Source organism: Lepidochelys olivacea, assembly GCF_965140295.1.
Source record: "Lepidochelys olivacea isolate rLepOli2 genome assembly, chromosome: 4".
NCBI lineage: Eukaryota > Metazoa > Chordata > Testudines > Cheloniidae > Lepidochelys > Lepidochelys olivacea.
This window is the reverse complement of record NC_140414.1, coordinates 25,954,621-25,973,711: the sequence shown is the minus strand read 5'-3', so window position 1 is coordinate 25,973,711 and position 19,091 is coordinate 25,954,621. Positions and strand designations below refer to the sequence as shown.

The following is a 19,091-nucleotide window of genomic DNA, read 5'->3' as shown; positions in this document are numbered from 1 at the left end:
TCTGCAAAATCAGGATTTCTTGAAAAATGGAGACCCCATGTCAGAGAAGTCCCAGAAACAGTGTCTAGATGCAATCAGTATCAGTGGCAATTTGTATTGCTGGAGACAGGCCAGTCCTCGCCTACAGACAGCCCCGCAACCTGAAGCAAATACTCACCAACAACCACATACCACACAACAGAACCACTAACCCAGGAACTTATCCTTGCAACAAAGCCCGTTGCCAACTGTGTCCACATATCTATTCAGGAGACACCATCACAGGGCCTAATAACATCAGCCACACTATCAGAGGCTCGTTCACCTGCACATCCACCAATGTGATATATGCCATCATGTGCCAGCAATGCCCCTCTGCCATGTACATTGGTCAAACTGGACAGTCTCTACGTAAAAGAATAAATGGACACAAATCAGATGTCAAGAATTATAACATTCATAAACCAGTCGGAGAACACTTCAATCTCTCTGGTCACGCAATCACAGATATGAAGGTCGCTATCTTAAAACAAAAAAACTTCAAATCCAGACTCCAGCGAGAAACTGCTGAATTGGAATTCATTTGCAAATTGGATACTATTAATTTAGGCTTAAATAGAGACTGGGAGTGGCTAAGTCATTATGCAAGGTAGCCTGTGTCCTCTTGTTTTTTCCTACCTCCCCCCCCAGATGTTCTGGTTTAACTTGGATTTAAACTTGGAGAGTGGTCAGTTTGGATGAGCTATTACCAGCAGGAGAGTGAGTTTGTGTGTGTATGGGGGTGGGGGTGTGTGTGAGAAAACCTGGATTTGTGCAGGAAATAGCCCAACTTGATTGTCATGCACATTGTGTAAAGAGTTGTCACTTTGGATGGGCTATCACCAGCAGGAGAGTGAATTTGTGTGGGAGGGTGGAGGGTGAGAAAACCTGGATTTGTGCTGGAAATGGCCCACCTGATGATCACTTTAGATAAGCTATTACCAGCAGGACAGTGGGGTGGGAGGAGGTATTGTTTCATATTCTCTGTGTATATATAAAGTCTGCTGCAGTTTCCACGGTATGCATCTGATGAAGTGAGCTGTAGCTCACGAAAGCTTATGCTCAAATAAATTGGTTAGTCTCTAAGGTGCCACAAGTACTCCTTTTCTTTTTGCGAATACAGACTAACAGGGCTGTTACTCTGAAGCCTAGCTAATGTGGTTGATGGGTTTCATTCCACCTTGCATAACTTGTGTGTAACAAGACACTGGAGGCGTGGCAACATCCCAGCACTGCAGGCTCGCTGCCTGTGACTTTCTGCTGCATTAGCAGGATTGTTCATGTTGTAATAGATAGAAGGGAATGGGGCTGGACTGTGGGAAATTAGTGATAAGCCTCAAAATGCGTAAAAAACAAACCAAAAGTAATGAAGACATTATTTTTAGGCAAGTAAAACAATCAGGGAGGCAGAGCCTGTAGGAGGTAGGAAGAGGAGGGGTCAATACATACATGCTCAGAGGATTTTGTGTGGAGAACTTAGTGTGAACATGACAGAAAAGGAAACCTGAATCCAGTTCCGGCCTCCCATACACAAATGCAGTAAGACTCTCTGGAGAGTTTGGTGCAGAGCTACTTCTAGCTACTGCTCTAACCAAGGGGCATAGCCATCTCCCATCACTCGACTCCAACAAGTGATTTTGGTAAGTATTTGTTTTAGTTTGTATTCAAGAATGGGCTGGGGAAAAGTCACTTCTCAGCAACAAGGAGACAGATAAGAGCATAGAAGTGGTGCTGGGTGGGGCAAGGAGAACTTGGCCTGTTTAAATTCCTACTGAATAGTCTTATGGAATATCCTGGACTGATTATATGATACAGTAAATAAGCAAAAAGAAAAGGAGGACTTGTGGCACCTTAGCGACTAACCAATTTATTTGAGCATAAGCTTTCATGAGCTACAGGTCACTTCATCGGAGTGAGCTGTAGCTCACGAAAGCTAATACTCAAATAAATTGGTTAGTCTCTAAGGTGCCACAAGTCCTCCTGTTCTTTTTGTGAATACAGACTAACACGGCTGCTACTCTGAAACCAGTAAATAAGCAGCCCTCTCTTTCTCACTGATCCCTTGCCCCACTGCTGCTGCTACTCGATGTGACACCTAAGGAGTGTATAGAACAAATGGGTAGTGGCAGGGGATGGACTAGGTGATCTAATAGTCTTTTCTCATTGCAGTATCTCTGAATGTAATGTATGTGGTGATAGGGGAAAGAGGGAGTTTCTGGTGGGGGGAGCATGAAGCAGATGGGGAATAGCTGTTCCAAACAATCCCCAGAAGGGAACAGGGCAGCACAGGGGTGAACTCCAGAGAGAGCCCTGCAAAGAAATAAGATAAATAGTATATGCAGGTACACTCACAAGCACAGAATTTAGTCTCAATCTGAAAATATAGCAATGGCAGCTAGCAGAAATCCCTGGCTCCAGAGGATGATTCTGCATTCTGGAATGATACAAGCAGCTGTCTGGTCCTTGATCACTCAGCAGGCCTGATATCTAGGAAACAGCACAGGACGGAGAGGCACTGGGCGAATGAGGTGTGGTTCCTCGCATCACAGAAGAAGTGGCTACAATCTCCTGCTCCACCTCTTCCTTAGAAAAAAGACTCACCCTCCTGCTGAGCAGGTACAAAAGGAAAGGAATTTAAATAATCAAAAACACAAATCTGAGCCAATTGAGTTGCTGAAAACTATGTACCTCAAAGTTACAGTTTGTCAGGCTGGTTTATAGGGCACTGTACTAAGAGTCAGGAGGCCTGGGTTCTATTCCCAGTTTGTTCTGTGGGTTTGGGTGGATCACCCCATCTCTCAATGCCTCATCTTTCCAATCTGTAAAATGAACCACCCTTATAAAATACATTGAGACCAAAAATGCAAAGTATATAGGAGCTAAGTATTCCTTAAGCATTCTTATGTTGATCTCATATCCAGGATCAGGGACCCATTGTGCTAGGCACTATGTGGCCATGCAGGAAGACAGTCCTAGACTGAAGAGCTTACAATTTAATAAAAGACAAGACCAAAGCAGGGAATGGGGGTGGGAGAACTTGGGTAACTGGGATAGGAACATGTGGTTGTGTAGAATAGTTATGTGCACCTCTGGATGGCCTTGGGTCTTTTTTAATTATAAGGTAAATGTAAGTAAATACATTGATACTGTAGCAGCAATCTGCCCAATATGCCCCGAAGTATGAGGCACCACACTAACAATGGCAATGGGGAGCAAAGTCTGGGAGGAGCTAGAAAGAATGATGAGCAGCAGCAGTTGTTCTAGGACAGATTCCCACCTGCCCCTTGATCCTGCTGGAAACGTACAGTGTGCGTAAATATTTCTACACACTTTACCCATCATAACTTCCATGACAGATAGTTGCCTCAAAACAAAACAAATGAATAGCCATGTTAACTAGAAATGCTTCTGATGCCTAGAGAGGGGAGTGGGCTTCAGAGTCCGAGCTCCAGCCCTATCTGCAACTTCAAAGGGCTGTCTAGACAGCTATTTATTTAGAGTGATAGCACGAGCCCCACTGGACCAAGTCTGTCAACCTAGGTTCTCGCTCGCTCTGGAATGCCAATGTCTGCTGTGTAGACATACTCTTGGAGGTTGATTGTCCCTCGCCTTTGAACAGGTGATGGTGAGGGAATCAGATGAGAGTGAGTCACACCAAGAAGCTTTTCTGCATCCTGTACAAGAGCCAGGGACAATTGCAGTCCGTGCCTTTGGTGGACTACAGTGACTGATTCCTTCATGTCCTGCCGCAGCATCCTTACTAGCCTACAGAACTTGCCAGCAGTGAAGATGGGAGCAGGCTGAATAGTGCTAAAACATAGTACAGGCTGTTCATTCCCATCACTTGCACCGGGGAGTGGGTGAAGGGCTGTACTTCCCAAGGAGCAGTCTCTCCTAGAGCTTTCCCTGCAGTCATGTGACTCCATACCGCAACATTGTAACATATATATTCTGGTCCCTAGAGAGCTCCTGTGCCAAAATCAAAGTTAAACAAGATACTTCAGTTGGACCTTAAAAGTTACTGTCTTCCTAAACATCTAGAGACCTTTTTTTTTTCCTTTTAAATGTAAATACCAGGCAGCTATTCACAACCAAAACCATTCTCAACCTTGCCCTTTCTTTGCAGATAAGTTATGAAGCTGTTGGTTCTTGGTGCAACAGGTCAATCTGGTCAGTTTCTGGTCTCACAAGCGCTACAGCAAGGCCATGAAGTGACAGCACTTGTGCGGAATGTCACCAAACTGACTATTCAACATAAAAATCTGAAGGTATTTCATTTTTTAAATACTAAGCAGATAATAGTTTTCTATATGAGGTCGTTTGCTGAAGTGACTAGTGATTCTGGGTACCTCAACGTGACACTTTAGAGGGGCCTGATTTTCAGAGGGTGGGCGCTCAGCACTTTCTAAAAATTGTGGTCATTTTAATGTGTCTCAAGTCAGGCAACCAATAATACAAGCAATGAGGACCACTATTTTTTTTTTTTAATCTTGGCCTAAATATATTCTATATTTATCTACTGGTACTTATACTGCCTATGGATCCGATCCAAAGCCTGCTGAATTCAATTGAAGTCTCTCCATTGGACTCTGTAGGCTTTGGATCAGCTTTCTAGATAGCTATTGTAACTCAGGTTGAGCAAATGATTCTACAAAAACATGTCAGCCTGCCCAATGACATCTAAATTATTTGTGTGGCATGTGATCTCCGAAAACCAGATACAGCACCTGCAGGTTCCTGCCCTATTAGAAATTCCCACCTTACTTTCTGAACCAATATCTCTACAATCCCAGGAGATTTTATGTTATACCACGTTTCCTGCTCTTTTCTTCTTTAATTTTAACGATGAGCGCTCCAGCAGCAGTTTGGGTCTGGGAATTGAAAGGGTGGAATTGTCAAAGGCTCTGTTCCTGCAGAATGCTGATTTCAGTGGGATTTGAGAGCAGTCAGCAGTTCTCAAGAGATGCTTGCAGGAATGGGGTCTAACTGCCTCAGAGAACAGCTTCACCAGACACCTTGACTGGACTTCTTGTGACCTTGGAGAAGAGAGCATTGACTTTGGACCAGGCAAACTAAGAAGTGAACACGCCCTTGAAGACTGGGTCCTCTCTAGAGCCTGATCCTCTAGGTCAGTATCATTAGTCTGTCGAGCTGGAAGGCACTGAACTCCAGTGCCGTCCAGTGTATTAGGCAGTGGGCCAGGAGTTAGGGTCTCTCAATTCTATTCTCAGCTCTGCCACTGAGGTTCTGAGTAAACCTGGGCAAGTCCCTTCATCACGCTGTGCCTCAGGAGAAGGAAATGTTGATGGATATGGTGGGGAGAGAAGTATTGACAAGATTATGATATTATTACATCTTTTTAGGTGGTGGAAGCAAACATCTTTTCAGCAGAACTGTTGTCGGGACATTTTCAAGGTCAAGATGCTGTCATTTCCTGCTTGGGCTTCCCCTACAAGATCTTCTCAGCAATTTCAGGATACACAGATTCAATGGAAGCTATAGTGGCTGCCATGCGGCTAGCCACAGTGAACCATGTAATAACCATGACATCATGGTACACTTCCCGTGAGTACAGTAACCAGTGGATTGTTCAAGTGCATCTTTCTAGGCATTGCCTCCAGAGAGAATAAGGAAGCAGAGGGGGTTACTATTGTCTACCGGGTAAAGGGGATTTTAGTGTCTGAGATTCCTGAGAACCTTGAACTGAAAATTAAGAGTCTCAGTACTGAAGGAAAGAAGAGGCCCTGGAGGTTTTTCATCTTCCTCTGTAGCATGGGGCACAGGTCACTTACTGGAGGATTCTCTGCTACTTGAAGTCTTTAAATCACGATTTGAGGACTTCAATAGCTCAGACATAGGTGAGAGGTTTTTCGCAGGAGTGGGTGGGTGAAATTCTGTGGCCTGCGTTGTGCAGGAGGTCAGACTAGATGATCATAATGGTCCCTTCTGACCTTAGTATCTATGAACAAGCAGTTCTGTTGTTGTTGACCAGGGATAAAATTTTCAGAAGCCGTAATTGACCTAACCTTCTACATTGTCTTACAAGTCAATAGGACTGAGGCTCTTAAGTCACTTTATTATTTGTATTACTGTACTGCTTAGGAGCCCTAGTCACAGACCAGGAGTACATTGTGTTAAGTATTGTACACGCACAGATCAAAAAGACAGTCCCTTTCTCAAGGGGCTTACAATCTAAGTAAGGTGCCTTTGAAAATTGTTCCCCATATCCCTTCTTGTTGGATTTCTAAGCAGAACCCACTAAAATTCCCCAAAGTCCTGCATACCGCCTGGGATAGCTCCTTTAGAGGCTGTCTTGGCTTCATTTTCCCCAAAAACCTCATAGCCTATCCAGAATATTACAAGGATCATGATAAATTACATTGTATTTCGTGTGACTGGACGATATATCCTGTCTGGTGCATTTACAAATAGAGCTGAAAATTTGGTGAACCACTTTTACAGTATTACAGACCAGCCTCATTTGATAGAAGATGCTGATACAGTAGGTGTTATAGTGCCTAGGCCCAAGGTGTTTATCATGCTTATCTAGAATTCCTTCTTTTATTGGCTAGCTAAACACTGGAAAACACCCTTCTTTTGACTTTCATTAAAAAAGTGTTTTTTAAATCTGTAGGACAACAGACTGAGGTCTGCTGGAAATTCTCTCTAAGCTTCCTGGTTCCCTCCTGCAGTCTCTTTCTTTACAGACTTCCCTCACCTTATTAATGCGTACCTCTGCCCTTACTATAGTGAATCAAACTCCCAAAGATGGTAAAGGGGCCCTCTCTCAACTTTCCTATGCTTCACAAGGAACTCCTCTGGGTTTACCTTCCCTGTCTGGATCCGTTCTGTCCCAATACCTAGACTGATGCCATATCTCTTGAGGATGCATGAGGGCTGTGATAGCCAATATAGCCAAACTCATATTCAAGAATTCTGTGAAAAGAGTGAAAAGAATGTCTCTTTCCTTACAGCTGAGTCTGGACAGAATGCTCCACTCATGGTGCGTTTTCTCCTCCTGCCACTCATCAGAAGTGTGCTTACCAACATGAAACAAATGGAAGACTACTTAGAGAAGGAGTGCAGTGACCTCAGCTGGACTGTAGTGAGGCCACCAGGACTTCAAAATGTTCCAGCCCCAGGTAAAGGAACTATGGTAGCAGCATCAACTATGGGAAAGCTTTGATGACAGTATAACCAGTGAGTAATATTGATGGCCTTATGGGTGATGAAGATATCCACTCATTGCCTACTGTCCTTATTTTGAATAGATGTTAAGTACCTCCTGCAGCAGGTGCTGATTGGCCTTAATTTTGACTATGTTTTTATTTGTATTATGGTAGCACTTCAGAGCCCCAGTCATGGCCAAGACCCTATTGTGCAAGGTGCTGTTCAAACGCAGAACAAAAAGACACTCCCTGCCCCAAAGAGCTTTCCTTTGGAGTTGAGGCCACTCAGTATTTTGCAAGTTCTGTTAGTTAGGCTTGAGGAGCATTGGTAGAGCTATCTGGAAAAGAGTGCAGAGCGACATCTAGCTAGTACCGTTAATTACTTTCGGGTGGCCCAAAATATTTTAAACTGAAAGAGGGAAAAGAAAGTATTAAATGGATTTGAGAATAAATGTTTCCAGTGTAGGGGTATCAATTATATGTTACCTACATCATTTAGCCTATGTTTCCAGGGACTGCTATATCAAAGCTTTACTAACCAAGGACCTGATCCAGTGCCCATTGAAGTCAGTGGAAAAACTTCAAGGAGCATTGGACCAGGGTCAAGGATAATAAGTGGAAAAACACTGAATTGAAGGAACAGTATCAAAGAATAGACAGGCCCCAAATTTATCTTACCTGTTACTTACTTCATGCCATGCATGCAGGAAAATCAAGCCCTGTTGTGTTCAGTTTTCCATTCTAGTGTGAAGGTAGAGCTCTTGTTAATTTCATTTTGCCATGGCTGCGGCAGATAAAGCACTAGACTAGAGCTGTGTGAAACCCAGGGTGTTCAGCAGAGTTCAGACAAATCTCTTTTAGACTTCATTTCATGTAAGGTAGTAGTAGTACCCTCTCTGTGTTTGTCTGAATTTGTGAACCCAACATTCCAAAGCAAAGCTCACCTCTAATTAACAATTTGGGGCTGATTTGACTCAGGCTTTGGCTACTCTTGCAAGTTAGAGCACATTAAATCAGCCCCGGGTGCCCTAATTCTTGAGGTGTCCACACTGGCAAGGCACTTAGAGCGCCTGGACTTTGCAGCTGGAGTGCTCCTGGTAATCCACCACCATGAAAAGCATAGAGCTTGCTGTGCCCCATCTGAAAACACCAGGGTTTCAGTGTGGATGACGTGTTGCATTACTGCATTGTGATTGGCCTCCGGAAACATTCCATAATCCCTTGACGTCAAGTGGCCACTCTGATCATTGTTTTGAATTCAGCTGCAGGCATGCAGATATCCCCTTTCAAAGCTCCCTTTCCTGCCAGCCAGCTGAGGAGGTGTGTGCGTGTGTGCGTGCGTGTGCTGACATCCGGGTTTCCCCCTGCCGCTGTCTGAACTTACAAGACAGCATGTGACACACTCTCTGCCCTCCCCCAACACATTGTCTCTCCCCCCACATACACCCTCCACCCCGCCATTTGAAAAGCATGCTGCAGTCACGTGCACACTGGGATAGCTACCAATACACTGCTCTCTGTGGCGTTGCAAGAGCTGCTAATGTGGCCATGCCACTGCTTGCAGCTGACGGTGTGAACACACAGCAGCGCTTTCCCTGCTGCGGTCTCCAAGGGCTGGTTTAACTCCCAGCGCTCTACCTCTGCAAGTGTAGCCATGCCCTCATATGATCACTTTTCCCAGGGCTTTTCCCTATGCCCAGGTTTGTCCATACTCAAACCAGGGACCCAGGAAGATTGACAAACCTCAGTGAATGTTTTAGTCATTCTCACCTGAGTTTGTAAGTAACAGTTTTGCCTTGATTCATTTTTTGGTAAGAATGTGTTTGCACTGCTGTGTAAATCACATTTGTAAATTGTACTCACACATAAAAATCACACTCAGCCAGTCAGAATCATACAAGTGATAATGTTGTGTGTATAGTCACACTAGTGTCCATATATGTCACAATCACACTGAGGTATCTGAACACACAGTCTATCACTTACATGTCTAACTGCTCTGGTGTGTACTGTAGGCTTACGATTGTTTATGAATTTTTGCACACATAACTGGGCTTTAAAAAAAAACAAAAAACGGTCCTAAACGTCTTTCAGTATAGCAGTATAGCTCCTCAGGGCCCTACATTCTTCAGATCCTGTGAAGGATACAGACCCCAGATTAGCAAACCTTTGTGTTTTTAATTGAAAACCCTATTTATCATATTAATAAAACACCTGTAAACCCCAACCTTCAACACTTTTACACATTTTACACCCATGAGTAATCCTATTGCAGTCACTAGGATTAATCCCATGAGTAAAGTTCCACATGTACTTAAGTGTTTGCAGGATCAAGGGCTTAGATCCCAATCCTGTGGGTTACTGAGCTACTCCTAGGAGATGCTGAGCACCCTGGAGAGTGCTCAGCACCTTGTGGGAGTAGTTACCACCTTACAGGATCAGGCCTCCAGTTATTAACAGAACACATGTGGTTAATTTTATAAGACTAGCAGCAGCAGTTAATGCATAGAGAAAAACAGGATATTCGAGGACTGATAGCATATCAACAAGCAAAGCTGTTTTGCTGGGGATAATCCCAGTGGTTTATTTGATCATGGAGCAGTTTAATCTTTGTAAAGTGTACCTTCCAGAAATTCATGGAATTAACTGTTTTCCTGTGATCATTGTAAATGAGTTAGAAAAATAATGTCAGCCTTATTGGTGAGGCTTCATAGTAGCTTAATAAACTAACAAAAAGACCTTTGTTGCAAATGAGGGGCGGGAGGAAATAGATCTCACTGCGTTCTTGCAGTATAGTAAAATCCACAGCAAACTGTTATTAAGAATGAGTTATTTTAATTAAGTCCTCCCCACTGGTCCCCAGAGCTGGAGCTTGTCAACAGCTTGTTGATAAAAGTCACTAATAAATTGGTTAGTCTCTAAGGTGCCACCAGTACTCCTTTTCTTTTTGCGAATACAGACTAACACGGCTGCTACTCAGAAACCTATACACGGTAGTTCTATACAGGCCTTTTTGAGCACAATGGGAAACAAGAGGGGGATACAGCAAGGTATCTCACCATGTGGACTTTATTGCTGGGGTGCACCCACATTTTAAGTAAAGATTGTTATCAAAACAATGGAGTTTACTCTACCTAAACGTAAAATCTAATTTCACTTGAACCTGTCACAGAGCTGGGATCTTGGGCTAATCAGCACTAAAGGCAAAAGCTCTTGACCCTCTAGCTCAGGTCTGGGCAAACTACAGCCTGGGAGCTGCATCTGGCCCTTTAGACATTTTAATCTGGGCCTTGAGCTCCTGCTGGGGAGCGGAGTCTGGGGCTTGCCCCACTCCATGCGTGCTGTGGCTCCGTGCAGCTCCTGGAAACAGGAGCATGTCCCCACTCCTATGTGTAGGGGCAGCCAGGTGGCTCCACACACTGCCCCAGCCCCAAGCGCTGCCCCTGCAACTCCCATTGGCTGAGAACCATGGCCAATGGGAGCTGCAGGGGCGGTGCCTGCGGACAGAGCAGCGTGCTGAGCCGCCTGGCCGCCACTCCGCTTAGGAGCTGGAGGAGGGACATGCTGCTGCTTCCGGGAGCTTCTACTTGGATCTGAGCTCATTTCTCCCAGGACCTCAGCCTCAACTTAAATTCCCCATTTAAAAATGAACATGTTTATGTTTATCCATCAAGCCAAATGCTATCAGGAAACAAGTTTTTTATGCTATTACATTTCCCTTGAGGAGAAGCTCTTTGTCCTGTCATAGCTATGACTCTCTCGGTCTGGGAGAGATGGAAAAACCAGATGGTAACTTTTTACACCATATCAGTTTATAAACCTGCTACAATTGATGCATCCAGAGAATGTCAACTGGCTTCAGTGTTGTGACTCTGGATTTACATTGGCATAGCTGTGAGCAGAATTTGGCTTCCATTTTTACAATAAAAACGAGACTGAAAAATAAATGAGTTGGAGTCTTAACCAAAACTCCCTTGCAGGATAGACACTTGTCAAAAACACTGTTTACCTGCTGTACGCTGTTTCTTAGCCAAAACCAGCTAATGCAGTCTCTCCGCAATGTTGAACAACGTTTTATAACTGGGAAATGTTGCCACTTCAACCTTCCTCGCTCCACCATAAAACAGTAACAGGACCCATTTTAAACATTTGTCTAACTTCCAAAGAGATTTTAATAGGCTTTTCTGGAGGGAGGTTAGGTAATGATGTGCTGCAGGCAAATGTGTGGAATAGTCTTTGATCCAAGGGTAAGGTGAGGCAGATCCTGCTTCAGGGTGGCTAATTACTTTATAAATAATATAGACTAGTTGTTATAGAATAGACCTCCAGACAAATAAATAAGATAGTGATATAGAGACTACTACTAATGTGGCAAATACTAAGGTAATGTTATTTAGAAGTTGTTGTTTTTCAGACTTTATTTTAAGAAATTTAAATGAGTACAAGTGCAGTAAGGAAGTAAACTGAAAATGAGCAAAATTCCCTCTTAATGTACTACAAGGATAAAAAATGCTGTGTAGAAGCAAAAAATAGCTTGATAGTAACACACTAGACCAGGTGATTACTTACCACACTTGGTGCGTTCATTATTGCTATGTAATAGATCTCTTCAGCTGGTGGAAGTTGGTAGTGCTCCTGTGACTTCAATCAGTGTTCACTAGCTGAGGATCTGTCCTCTTAGGTGGCTACCTGAAGGTTAAGCAGGAGTTGTAATAGGAAGAAAAGGAGAGCAAGAAGATAGAAAGGAAGACATAAATCGAGTGATGGAAGTCTTCGGGTGGAGGGAGGGAGGTGATGTCGCTAGACTTAGCCTATCACACATCTTGCAGAAGTCCTTGAAGTTATTTAGTTACCTAAAGCAGGGGATCTCAACCTTTTTCTTTCTGAGACCCCCTCAACAGGCTATAAAAACTCCACTGCCCATCTGGGCCACAACCAACTATTTTTCTGCATATAAAAGGCAGGGCCAGCATAAAGGGGTGGCAGGCAGGAAATTGCCTGGGGTCCCACGCCACTGGGGGCCTTGTGAAGCTAAGTTGCTCAAGCTTCAGCTTCAGCCCTGGATGGCAGGGATTGGAACCCCAGGCTTCAGCCCCATGTGGTGGGGCTTCGGCCTTCTGCCCTGGGCCACAGCATCTCTAATGTTGGCCCTGCTTGGTGGGCCTCCTGAAACCTGCTTGGGAGCCCCGAGCCTCTGGTTGAGAACCACTGACCTAAAGCAACTGGCAATACTTAAGAGTGGCCACTGTATTTCCTGATTTGTCAATGATACAGACTAGTAGTACCTTTCTATAGCTGTTGCTTAAAATTAACTTGATATTTCGTACTTACATTGGGGTTGGGCAGGTGAGAATCAATTGAAATGTAATGTTTTGACTCTGCAAGTCTGTTTTTTCCACCTACAGTTCATATCCATTTATATTTTTCTCCTACAGACAAAGAAATCCTGACTCATGAAGGCTATTTCGTTCCTGATCCAAATGGTTACCCGGTAACCAACTCAGTGGCAAGAGGGGATGTAGCTCGCTTCATGCTGTCTCTCCTCAACAGTAACGAATGGATAAAAAAAGGAGTGGCAATGTGTACCAACTAGAGGTTGTATTTTTCTTTGGCAGGATAACATAAGTACCAACCCCAGAGCAGCGGCAAAGAACGATCAAGCACTTATGACACAAGATAGACTTTTTGAAAAGAAAATTTTATTAAGGCAAAATTTCAATAAAATATTAAAATACGATATCATACATTACGTATTCAGGATCAAGTTAATATCCAAAGAACCTGGCTAAAGAAGTTACAGTTTGTTTGAATCTTCGCTTGTCTTGTCACAAAAGAATAATTTTCACTCAGTCCTCAGAGGTGATAAGCACCAGTAATTGCCTCGGAAGTCAGTGAGAGCTTTGGGTGTTCCACATCTCCATTAAATTCAGCCCTAAATGTTCTCTATAGTTATCAAATGCCTCAGCTTTACTTTACCATATAACTACTCACAAAAGACATTTACTGCTTCAGATACTCCATCACCACAAATGTTAGACCTGATTCTCTTCTCACTGTGGCTTGACAGCAGTGTAACTGCACTGGAATTGCTCGTGATTTACACTAGTGTAAGTGAGAGGAGAATCCAGCCCATAGTCACTTTTTGTACCTAGACTGTTAGCCTCCTAACTATGTTGTTTATTCTACTCTTCAGCTAAAAGACAGTGTCCTAGAATTTAGGAAATCTAAATATATGAACTGTATGCTACAAACTTCCTGTAGATTTAGGAGTTGAAGGTCATGTCAGTGATTCACATTAGCACACAACCATTTGTCAGGTCTGGTTAAATTGCTGCTTGGCGGTCTCCCTCAGCTCTTTTTAAGGGAAGCCATTCTAGGATATATATAATCAAGGCAGCATTGTATCTTCAAATATGGGGCAACAGATTTGATAAGTTCATACTGAAGCTTACAGGGTTTTTAAACCAGTTAATTGTACTTAATGACACTCTGTGCCTTGCTGTATTGTTTTTTTAAAGTTGAAAGTCTTTTTATATTATTACTTAAAATGTTGCAAATTTTACTAGTTGTCATCCTCCTATCTTTGATATTGTTAGAACCAGCACTGTCTTCAATGTCAAAATACCAGTGACTGGACTATGGATAAGAATTGCTATTCACAACTGAGTATACCCTGCCACCAGGGCAGATGTGCTTGATAACAATATGCCCACACAACCGAGCATGGACGTGCTGCTGCCTCCTCAGCGCAGGTTCCGTGAACCTTTCTGTCCAGATTCCCAACCACCTTCTTTCTGAGTGCAAGCTCCCTTTTCCACCCTTCTCTCTGCAAGTTTCCCCCAATACCACCACCCAAACCTCCAGCCTTCATCCTCCTTCCACACCCAGTGCAAGTTGATAATTATCCTCATTACCTCCAATCACACTGGCCGTTATTGCTGGGAACCTTTGTCAACGGTAGACTCATCCTCAACTCTCTGGTCTATACTGCTGGCAGCTGTTCACTTCCTCTTTAAAGACCTGATCTTCTGGGTGCTTTGGAGTTGATGGTACTCAGTTTTTCTTTTCCCAGGAGCTGCACAGTATCTCAAAGGATCAAATCCTTAACAGGGCATCAGAGAATTTATACCTTTTTATAGGTTTCAGAGTAACAGCCGTGTTAGTCTGTCTTCGCAAAAAGAAAAGGAGTACTTGTGGCACCTTAGAGACTAACCAATTTATTTGAGCATGAGCTTTTGTGAGCTACAGCTCACTTCATCGGATGCATACTGTGGAAACTGCAGAAGACATTATATACACAGAGACCATAAAACAATACCTCCTCCCACCCCACTCTCCTGCTGGTAATAGCTTATCTAAAGTGATCATCAAGTTGGGCCATGAGCTGTAGCTCACGAAAGCTCATGCTCAAATACATTGGTTAGTCTCTAAGGTGCCACAAGTACTCCTTACCTTTTTATAGTCACTTTGGGTAACTGCACCTTCTGTGACAGTGTAAGGACAGCCATGAATGCTGTGAAAACCAAAAGAACATGAAGTCTATCTTACAAAAAAACATATGAGGTCATTCAAAGGAAAGTGTTTGGTTTACTTCAGTTTTTATCCAGATGTCTGGTTTTGAATGATTTCTGGTGCCTACTTTCCATGTAGTATTGTGAATATCAGTGTTTTTTCTTATTCCTATTTCAGTTAGCTATACATGGTCTCAAAGCACCCCAGCCAGCCTGGGCACAATTAAAAACAGCTTTGCAACATTCATCACTGATACAAATAGGTTTTTAAAGATGCACATTACAAAGATAAATGATGATAAATCCTATTTTAAAGTATAATAAGCTAATTATTTCTCTTACCAATAAAATACATCTCATTTATTTTGATGTCTCATTTCATTTTGAAATAGTTCACCTTCACAGGACAGAAATGTGGAAAAAGAAATAATCCATAGCTGTCTGGAAAAATTTAGGAATCATAGCTTTAATCTTGTGTTCCAGGCTCACCCTGGGAATTGGATCAAGGCCATACATACATAACATGCAGTATTACCGATGCTCTAATAACTAGAATTAAGAACACAAAGGCATTACTTTATTATCTGAGATAGTAGACTGCCAACTGCTTCCTGCCTGCTCCTTCTAGAACAGGGCAAGCAGCTGGCACTAACCACCGTCTCATTAGGGCATTGTGCGGAAAGGGTACTTAAATCGGAATCTATTAAACCACCACCATCTAATTGCAACCTCTAGTACAGAACCAAGCCGTTGCAATTCAATGATGATGATTCATGTGGGGTTCTGCTCCATTATCCTGCACGGGATCAATGTCAGCTTAACAAGCCTATAATTACCCAGGTTATCCCATTTATCCTTTTTAAAAATTGGCACAACATTAGCTTTCTTCCAGTTTTCTGGAACTTCCCCTGAGCTCCAAGACTTATTGAATACCAAACTTAACAGTCTGGGTCTTAAGTCTGCAGCATGTAACTGGAATAGAACATACAAATATTGAGCCAGGGTTTTTTTGGCTTGTTGGTAAATATGGGATTTTATTATTGTTTACTATTTTGCAATAAGTAATTATCATTATGATTCCAAAACCAGGAACTTGTATCAGGGTAGTTACCAAAGTAGATTTCTCTTTAGAAATGTCAGAGAACTTTTGCTCTGTTTGAGCCAGTCTGTAACTTCCTTCCCCTTCACATGCCATCTCAGCTAACAATTCAGATTTGCAAGTCAAGTCTGAATCAAGAGTTATCAAATCCTTGCCATGCCACTCCAGAGGCATAGAGTCTGACTACAGCTCAGAGGTCTGGACACACTCTAAATCCAGACAGACAAACAAACCCTGAAGAAGGAGGAACCTATGAGCAACAGCCTCTTCAAAATTCTAAAACCAAACCTGTGAATACTAGTATGATCACAGTGGACAGAAGTCAGGCACATTTGGGATGGGATAGGACAGATCTAAAAAAATATTTTGCAAGCCCACCCAAAACTGCTAAGGCTGTCTCCGCTTCCAACTAGAGTGAGGAAGAAAAAACTCTTTACAACTTTGGGAGAAAGGAAACATACTACAATATGTGCCAGCCTACCACTATAAGAAATGGCCAGTAAAGCCAGGACTTCTGTATTACTACTGTGAAATTGTCCTTTACACAGATACTTAACATGTATATCTGGACACTGCTGTCATGCCAATGAAGTTACTGAAATTGAACAAAAAGAAAAGGAGTACTTGTGGCACCTTAGAAAGCTTATGCTCAAATAAATTGGTTAGTCTCTAAGGTGCCACAAGTACTCCTTTTCTTTTTGCGAATACAGACTAACACGGCTGTTACTCTGAAATTGAACAATATTTTTGCACAAGAATCAGGAGACTGGTCTGTTCCTAGTGGAAAGACAATCTTTGAACTAATATAGACTAATTACAACAACCTTCCTCACGTGGTGCTTGACAAAAAAAACTGGAACTGGAGGAAAGGATTAGTCTCTTTCATGTAGAACTGTCAGTCCTTACCAACTCCTGTTTTTCTCCTCTGTCTGGCAAGACAAAGCAAACTACAGCCAGAGCAGCTGATGTCAGCAATGTTATGTGAGAGCCCCCAGTTTCCAGCAGCAGCAGCATACAACACACATGCTTTTGTATAGTCATCTTAAAACTGGGAGAGCAAAAATAATCTGTTTGCCTATTGTTTAATGGCAACAGAGTAAAGTGCACATTTCTGCTTTTCCTGTAAAGCATAAATTCTCAAACTTTTTAATTCAGCAGATTATTTCATACAAGGAAAAACCTGAGGGGCAACCACTTCCCCTCCTGACATTTCATTCTTCTACTGCTTGGTTCTCAAAGTGTTTTATTATCTGGACCATCCCCCAGACCACAATAAGAACCACTGCAATAAAGTAGCATGATCATTTTCTGTCCTTTACGATTTCCAAATAACCTCTAAAAGAGAAAAAAAAGAGGCAAAAACAGTCCTTCTACTGTGCTATCCTGTAACATAAAATATAAAGTCTGAATTAAATGAAGAAAAGCAAGGAAATCCAAAGGTAAGGCTAATGCTTTGTTACAAACTAATTTTTTTTTTTTTTTTTTTTTTAACATTTAACTTTCAAAAACCTGGTGCCATATTTTTATAGGATCATAGCAACCAGGGAGGGAAAAGACTTTTGCTGTATAATCAAGTCTATTCACCTGCAATAGTTAGATACAGTATGAAGACTGAGAAGGTTATCCGATATTAAATGTATCATGGACATAATCGTCATTGAGGATTAGTGCCTTTAATGTAGATGATGAAATGTGGTTTCAAAAGAACCAGGCTGACTGTTTTAAAAACCTGGTCTATAAAAATGTACCCAGGTATGACTTAGGGTATGCACAATACACTATTTTCCATTAAGTTTTGAATAATGTACTGAGGTATGGAATTCATATATATTGATGTGCAAGTGTGCATATACTTGGAGTGAGGCACATCATAGCACATCATAGTTAATTTCAATGATTATGTATTCAAACAGAGATGTCATGTAGTTATTTGAGTGAGCTATAAATCAAATTTCCTGTATTGGGAATTTCCTGTATTGCTTATGTGGCCTTCCTCTCCTCTGCTTTAGTAATATCATCTTTCTGACTCTCACTGGCTTCCTGTTTTTTCCCCTACATAAAATCAGAGCTCGGGGTTTTCACCATTAAGACCCTACATAATTTTTGCCCCATCTACATTTCTAGTCTCCTTTCCTCTCTCTCTTACCCCCATGTTCATGTCAATCCTTTTTTCTTACTGTTCCCTAAATCTTTCCTTGCCTCATGCCTTTTTTGTGCTGCCCCATTTGTTTCTTGTCCAGCAAGCACTTTCTTTTTCCTCCTTCGAATCCTGTTTTAAAATCCATTTCTTCCCTCAATTCTTCCTGTATTGGCCTCACCAGCAATGACTCCATTCATACCTGCAACTGATCTGTTGTCCTATGTCTATTTTGTCTATGACAGTTATAAACTGTTTTGGGGAGAGACCATGTCTTCTGTTTCTTGACAGAAGACACGACTTACATATATGTACAGTTTACATAAATATAAATAAAACAACAACAGTAGGAAAGATTCCTGTGGACTTTAATGGAAGTTGAATCAGGCCTTAGCAGCAATGAAGCCAAAATTTATACCCTCCTTCATCCCTTTCACATGCAAATATTTTGCACTGCATGTGGCTGCAGTTGTAAAGCTGCCTTGATGGCAAAGCACAATATTTTATTTTTAATTTAGAGTAATATTTTCTCAAGCTTTTCTGGGATTCATCGATCTAGATTCCTTGAAGATGGCTAAAAAATGAGGCAGGTGAACAGACTTTCGACAGATTGTTCCAGACACAGACATCTTGGAGCAATGAATAATACCCTATTCCCATCCCCAACTTTGTTCCCAGAGCAAAGACAGAACAGCCATTCACAACTGCCGTGAGGGACAAAGGAGAGGCAGTTTCTTAAGTACCCCACGCCTGGATTATTAACATTACATGCATTATGAAATAATTTTAACAATGTTAATAATGAGGTTTGCAATGTAGATGATAGCATCAAATGAATATCTAATTATCAACTACACCTATAAGAAAGGTGTTTCAATCACACTTTTAACAGAGGATATGCACACTGGATATAGTTCATATTGCCTTTATTGTTAACTTATCCAACAATCAAACATATCAGCTTAAGCTTTCATCCCCATATTAGCTGTCCCTAAGGTTTCTCCCTGCAGGGCTGCTTCTGTCCCATCCTCTAATTCCCTCTGCACCAAAGACAAATACTCAAACCCCTATTGTACTCCTAAAGTGGAACTATTTGAACATGCCTGATCCAACTTCATAGTAACCCATCAAAACTATTAGAATGACCCCACAGAAGA

The 19,091-nt window shown here is 42.2% G+C and overlaps 1 protein-coding gene across 1 annotated transcript; it reads left to right on the top strand.

Moving 5' to 3' along the window:
- The first annotated feature begins 1,295 nt into the window (after window positions 1-1,295).
- On the top strand, window positions 1,296-12,933 carry LOC311520136 (flavin reductase (NADPH)-like). Its single transcript, XM_084627397.1, has 5 exons — window positions 1,296-1,658; window positions 4,145-4,286; window positions 5,382-5,583; window positions 6,993-7,160; window positions 12,623-12,933. The coding sequence occupies exons 2-5, from the start codon at window positions 4,152-4,154 to the stop codon at window positions 12,778-12,780; spliced, it is 663 nt and encodes a 220-aa protein (XP_084483523.1). The 5' UTR covers window positions 1,296-1,658; window positions 4,145-4,151; the 3' UTR covers window positions 12,781-12,933.
- Window positions 12,934-19,091: the final 6,158 nt, after the last annotated feature.

Coding starts and splice junctions, on each gene's coding strand:
- LOC311520136 (XM_084627397.1), top strand. CDS start 4,152: ATGAAGCTGTTGGTTCTTGGTGCAACAGGTCAATCTGGTCAGTTTCTG. Junction 4,287..5,381: donor TTCAACATAAAAATCTGAAG/GTATTTCATTTT, acceptor ACATCTTTTTAG/GTGGTGGAAGCAAACATCTT. Junction 5,584..6,992: donor GACATCATGGTACACTTCCC/GTGAGTACAGTA, acceptor CTTTCCTTACAG/CTGAGTCTGGACAGAATGCT.